Source organism: Lynx rufus, unplaced genomic scaffold (assembly GCF_022079265.1).
Source record: "Lynx rufus isolate CCGP_SWC_20201006 ecotype Redwood Valley unplaced genomic scaffold, mLynRuf1.p SCAF_6, whole genome shotgun sequence".
Taxonomy (NCBI): Eukaryota; Metazoa; Chordata; class Mammalia; order Carnivora; family Felidae; genus Lynx; species Lynx rufus.
In genome coordinates, this window is record NW_025814878.1 from 114,340,069 (window position 1) to 114,346,150 (window position 6,082).

Here is a 6,082-nt window from a genome sequence, read left to right on the forward strand (position 1 = left end):
CATCTTGACACTCCCCCACACCCCACTACCAAACAGGGACACAATGACTAGCCTCTACAACACTCACATCCAACCAAAGGAAGGAGCTCTGAATGCCTTTGACCTCCACAGACTTGCCTACCCCTTGCCCTGGAATGCTTTTCTCTTCCCTCATGTTCTGCTGGTCAAATTGTCTTTCCTTTAAGATTCTTAGAAGGTCTTGATTATGTTCCATGTATTCCTCCATCCTCAAAAAGTTACTACTTTCAAAACACTTGGCCCATTCTTGATCCCACCACTAGACTTTAAGCTCTTTGAAGGCAGAAATACCCTTTATTTATCTTTGTATTTTTAGCACTGGGCCTAATACCAGCATTTATTAAATTTTTCTGTATTTCTCTTTTTAAAAAATGTTTATTTATTTGTGTGTGTGTGGGGGGGGGTGGAGAGACACTGGTGAGGGAGGGGCAGAGAGACAGGGAGAATGAGAATCCCAAGCAGGCTCCATGCTCAGTGCTGAGCGCTACAGGGGACTAGATCTCACCACCATGAGCTTGTGACCCGAGCTGAAATCAAGAGCCAAATGCCCAACTGACAGAATGAATTAGAGCTAATGCCCGAAGAATACCTCTCTGAGAAAAAGGAGGGAAGGCTGGAGGGAGGAGGAGGTGGGGTCTGAAGAGCCCTGGGGGTTTGCTTGAGAGAAGAGGAACTTCTCCACCACAGCATTCTGCCAGGAGGTGGTGCTGCTCTGAAGAGCCCATTGCTTAGGTTTCTTGGCTGATAGCTTGATGCTAAAGAGGGATCCCCAGCAGGAGGCAGACATTCCTCCATTGTCCTCAGTCCAGTTACACACCCCACTCTGCCCTGGTGAAAACACCAAGTCTTCAGGAGGTTGCTGGAACCACGTCTCTCCCCAGCAACTGATGATGTTAAACCCTACGCTTCTGTGATTGGTTTGGCCAAATGACAAGGGCAACTGTGGAAGTAGCTGGCGGAACATGATCTGGGGAAGGAGTCTGGGACCTGGGTCATCTGGTTGGTAGCTTGTAGCACACTGTGTGGTGTGAAGATATGGATCATGAGCAGAGGCAGGGAGCTTCACTGCTAAGGTTTTTACACCTCCTGTGGCTGCTGCCCCACTCCTGGACCGCCCCTGAAGGTATGACAGTACCTCTCATTTACTTCAGTCCTGATGGGTTAGAGCCTAGGGAGCCACCCAGAGCATTTGAAGTCTTCTTTACATTTGAAGCCCTGTGCTTTGTAAGTGGTGGGAAGTATTATGGAGTAATGGAAATGATCACAGAGTTGGGAAAGAGATCAACTGTGGATGGATGGATGGCAAACAATGTCAGGCGCTTTATATATTTCCACTTAAGACAATCTCTTGAAGCAGAGATTACAATATCCATTTTACAGATGAAAAAAAATGAGACTCAGAGAGTTTAAGTAACTTGTTCAAATTCACACACTTGGAAAGTGGCAGAGCTGGGATTTGATTATTCACTGTTCTATTTAGGCATCTACTCTGCATTCTGTCATCAACTCACACTGTGATTCTTGAAATTTTCTTAACTTTATTCATCCTTAGTTTCCTTCTCTGTAAAGGATGGGACAGAATGGAAGAATAATCTGGAAGATCCCTCTTACTCTAAATGTCTTTTATTCTAGGTATTAGGTACTGGGTAGAAAGTTTCCTGCTAGTGTGTGTGTGTGTGTGTGTGTGTGTGTGTGTGTCTAGGAATTCTAGCCGGGGGCCTCCAAGAACAGGGATTATTTTTTGCAGTTCTCCAGTCCTCCAGTTCTGTCACACTGCAGGGGCTGGAGGGGTGAGGGAGGGGTGAGGACGTTTCCAGAGAGGTTTTGTGTTGATGAAGTGGCTGAAGAGAAGTCTGGAGATTGGTTTTTTGGTTTACCATGTTGTCTGGGGGTAGGATGGGGCAGTGTCATCTGTGGCTTGGGGAGGCCATGACCATTCCTTTATCCTCCCCTCAAAGACTAGAGAACCCATCCAGGCCCTTTACAAGTAAATATTGGTGGCCTTCTGTGAATTAGACGAAGGCATCTTTTTTGAGAGGATGCATGCCTGTGCCAGGATGCATGGCTTGGTGACCAGAGTGCAGGCTTGATTTCAGCTTCCAATTACTTCCTTGGCCAGATGCCTCTGTGCAGTACACAAACACACAACTAACACTGTGACTCTGAATCTGTCATTTAATTAAAAAATTTTTTTAAAATGCTTATTTATTTTTAATAGTGTGAGTGGGGGAGGGCAGAGAGAGAGGGAGACACAGCATTGGAAGCAGGCTCTGAGCGGTCAGCACAGAGCCCGACGTGGGGCTCAAACCCACAAACCATGAGATCATGACCTGAGCTGAAGTTGGAGGCTTAACCAACTGAGCCCCCAGGTGCCCCAAATGAATCTGTCACTTTAGAAAATACACCTATTTTATTTTTTACAACTTTAGACAGTTGTCGTTTTTATGGGCAAGGGAAGTTTTGGAGAGGTCCTGTAATTTCTTCTTTACCCCCATTGGGAGGGAGAGCCTTAATAAGAGACACAAGAAGGGGTTATACCCCAACCCTACCTCCTCCACCTAAGGCTTGCCTTGCTGTTTTCTAAGCTAAAGAGGAGGAGGAGACTCTCACCTCCCTGACTTTCTCTGTCTCCTTTGCAGCTCCTACCCCAGTGTGGCAGGATGAACTGCAAAACCACACGTTCCTGCATACGATGTACTGCCAGGACTGGAGTCCCAACATTGGACTCTCTGAAACCTATGATGGAGACCAGCTTTTCTCCTTCGACTTTTCCCAGAATACCCGAGTGCCTCGCCTGCCTGAATTTGCTGACTGGGCTCAGAAGCTTGGAGATACTTCTGCCATTTTCTTTGACAAAGCATTCTGCCAGGCTATGATCCAGGAAATAGGGCCAAAACTTGAAGGGAAAATCCCTGTGTCTAGAGGTCAGGGGTGTCTCTGGGGGTGGGGGTAGGGGCTGCATTCTTAACCTCCTCAACATGTGCAGTGAATTATTCCCTTTCACACCAGTTTGCCTATCCAATGCCTTCTGGATCTCCCCTTACCAACTATAGTCTGTACTCTGTTTTTGTTTTGGGGCAAAGGCATGTGCCTAGGACATAGTAGGAGGTCAAAACTATTGAACTTGATGAATGCAAGAGGGACCAATTGATGCTGAATATTAGAGCTTGTATTGCTATGCTCAGTAGGATGGAAGGGAAGAAAGTATCTGATGATGTGCCTGTGTTTCAACAAGAAGACAGCATGTGATTAGAAGACTGTGTGAGGTCTAGACAGGAAGTGCCACAGGAAATCAGGGTGGAGGGTCCCAGGGTGGCCTGGGTCTGGCTCTGCCTCTAAGTTCAGGTCTGGGTCTTACCTGGAAGAAGACCTCCTTCAGAGCCCCATCTCCTCCCTCACCTTTTTCCCCAAAGCCCGTCCCCTACTCTGTCTCTGCCCTCCCCTCTGTATGCCACTTCCCTTCCAAACTCAGGGGTACCATCTAAACTAGTTACTTCCTTCCCTCACACCTCAATCCTCCCACCAGGGTTACCTGTTGTTGAGGTGTTCACGCTGAAGCCCCTGGAGTTTGGAAAGCCCAACACGCTCGTCTGTTTTGTCAGTAATCTCTTCCCACCCACGTTGACGGTGAACTGGCAGCATCATTTGGACCCTGTGGAAGGAGTCAGGCCCACTTTTGTGTCAGCTGTGGATGGACTCAGCTTCCAGGCCTTTTCTTACTTAAACTTCACACCAGTACCCTCTGACCTTTACTCCTGCATGGTAACTCATGAGATTGACAGCTACAACGCAATTGCCTTTTGGGGTGAGAAACTTCTTCCTGGCAGCCTGTTTCCTTTTGGGGGCAAAAAATGATGGACCCGTGGGAGGGCCTTCTTTCTCCACTTGGATCTTGTTTAAATCCATTCTCACTCTGAGCAACCTCATCTTTTCATGCCTCGGTTCCTCCTTTTTCACCCCAGACGCCCAAGTAATTCTCCTGGGTGGGGGCCTCACCAATCAAGTCTCCAGGCTGACACACTCCCCTTTTCCCCTAGTGCCCCATAATGCGCTGCCCTCTGATCTTCTGGAGAATGTGCTGTGTGGTGTGGCCTTTGGCCTGGGTGTGCTGGGCATCATTGTTGGTTTAGTCCTCATCATCTACTTCCGAAAGCCTTGCTCAGGTGGTACGTCAGGGCATCTGGAGTGGGTGGGAGAGCCATGGGAGCCGCATACAGTGCTCTTGTGGGGACATGCCAGAGTCATCTTGTGGTTGGGTGGAGAGGCCTGTATCCGGCACCACGGACATGGGGTCCCAGTTACACACACACACACACACACACACACACACACACACACACACAGTTACAAGTCACAGGCATGACTGAGTGGGAGAGGGGTGATATGGGGAGTTGTAGGAGGGGTGCTTGGAGATGACTTGGGGCCAAAGAGAGATCAACTTCTGTGGGATATGTGGCAGGCAGGGAGGGGCTTTTGGGAAAGGGGGGGGTCCCCTGATGGCTTTCCTCCATCCTTCTCTCTCCTCAGATTGATTCTTCCTGTTGACTGGTGCCAACAGTGTCAACCATGCATGCGGGGGAAGCTCAGGCTTCCCACATCCTGCCCAGGATCTCTCCTCCTCAGAGCAGAAGTCCCTGGGATGCCTCTGAGGGACATGTGGGCATGTACATGTTTCTCAGCTGGAAGCTCTGCTGTCCTGGGACTTGCACCCAGGGGAACCCAGAGTGGCTTTCCTGTCACGGCCACATTCCTTCCCACTTCAGGGCAATAAATCTTATTTCTTAATACTGAGTGGGTTGTCATTTCAAATTCAACATGCCTTAATGTAAACACAGCTTGCCCTCATTAGGGAGGGGAATGGGAAAACCCCTAACTCCTCAGCCAACTCCTGTTCCCCGGTCTCAGCACCGTACGATGGCTTTTACTTCTATCAGTTTGTGCGAAATATGTGACAAATGAAGGCAGAGCTACTTTCTGATAATCTGCTCACAAAATAGTGGAGAAAGCTGACTGCGGATTTTTTTTCTTTTTCATTTTACTGTTTATGAAAATGCTTATGGATAGTATTGGCTGTCTTGAGAAATATGTAACTCCCTTCAACCTTCGCCATAGCTGGGAAAACAGGAGCTCAGGAGTGGGAAAAATGAGCTTTTAAATGCTATTCTAACTCAGTCGTGTCGGTTCTGTGAAAACAGTATATTCAGGCTCCTGAAGTGAAGTATGAACAGCTAGCTTGGAAGGGCCCGCAACTCATGTGTCCCTCCAACGATTGTTCTTTGGCCTGAGTGGATCATCCGAGGAGAACTGTGGTAGTGCTGCCCTGAGCAGGTAGTGGGGGCGAGGGACACGTGACTACTGGTGGTAAATTCCTTTGCATATGCTTTCTTACTGTCATAAGACTTTGCATCTTGCTTTCCTTAGAGTCTGGGAGTTGCTTTGGAGGAGGGGGTGGCATGAAAGTCAAGAGTGAAATTACTTTGGTATTGGTGAGAGAGTCTCTTCTTCACATTGTACCAGCATCTAATCTAGGGGAAAATATCCAATTCCCAGGAGTTGGCACCTCCTCTAAATCATCTCGTTTCTTTCTTTTCTTTTTTCCTTTTTTAAAAACGTTTATTTATTTATTTTGAGAGAGTGTGTGTGTGAGCAGGGGAGGGGCAGGGAGAGAGGGAGAGAGAGAATCTCAAGCAGGCTCAGTGCTGTCAGCGCAGAGCTTGACAAGGGGCTCGAAATCACAAACCATGAGATCATGACCTGAGCTGAAATCAAGAGTTGGACGCTTAACTGACTGAGCCACCCAGGCGTCCCTAAACCATCTCATTTCTTTAAAAAATTTAAAAAAATGTTTATTTTATTTTTGAGAGAGAGAGAGAGAGAGAGACAGAGTGAGCAGAGGAGAGGCAGAGAGAGAGAGAGGGAGACACAGAATCTTAAGCAGGCTCCAAGCTCCCAGCACAGAGACCTATGTGGGGCTCAAACCCATGAACCATGAGATTGTGACCTGAGCCGGAGTCAGATGCTCAACCGACTGAGCCACCCAGGTGCCCCTAAACCATCTCATTTC

At 48.0% G+C, this 6,082-nt stretch overlaps 1 protein-coding gene across 2 annotated transcripts; it reads left to right on the plus strand.

Moving 5' to 3' along the window:
* Positions 1-1,001: 1,001 nt before the first annotated feature.
* Positions 1,002-4,809, plus strand: LOC124528840 (HLA class II histocompatibility antigen, DM alpha chain). 2 transcript variants are annotated; one of them, XM_047102666.1, is made up of 5 exons: positions 1,002-1,141; positions 2,658-2,942; positions 3,545-3,823; positions 4,056-4,181; positions 4,546-4,809. In XM_047102666.1, exons 1-5 carry the CDS (start codon positions 1,054-1,056, stop codon positions 4,548-4,550), a joined length of 783 nt encoding a protein of 260 aa, XP_046958622.1. In that variant the 5' UTR covers positions 1,002-1,053; the 3' UTR covers positions 4,551-4,809. The 2 variants fall into 2 exon arrangements, with proteins under 2 accessions (XP_046958622.1, XP_046958621.1); XM_047102665.1 differs by having other exon boundaries at positions 1,003-1,141; positions 4,056-4,184.
* Positions 4,810-6,082: the final 1,273 nt, after the last annotated feature.

Excerpts from the sequence above, each read along its gene's own strand:
- LOC124528840 (XM_047102665.1), top strand. The coding sequence starts at position 1,054 with ATGGATCATGAGCAGAGGCAGGGAGCTTCACTGCTAAGGTTTTTACAC. Across the intron at positions 1,142-2,657 it reads CTCCTGGACCGCCCCTGAAG|CTCCTACCCCAGTGTGGCAG; the intron begins GTATGACAGTAC and ends TCTCCTTTGCAG. Across the intron at positions 3,824-4,055 it reads CAACGCAATTGCCTTTTGGG|TGCCCCATAATGCGCTGCCC; the intron begins GTGAGAAACTTC and ends CTTTTCCCCTAG.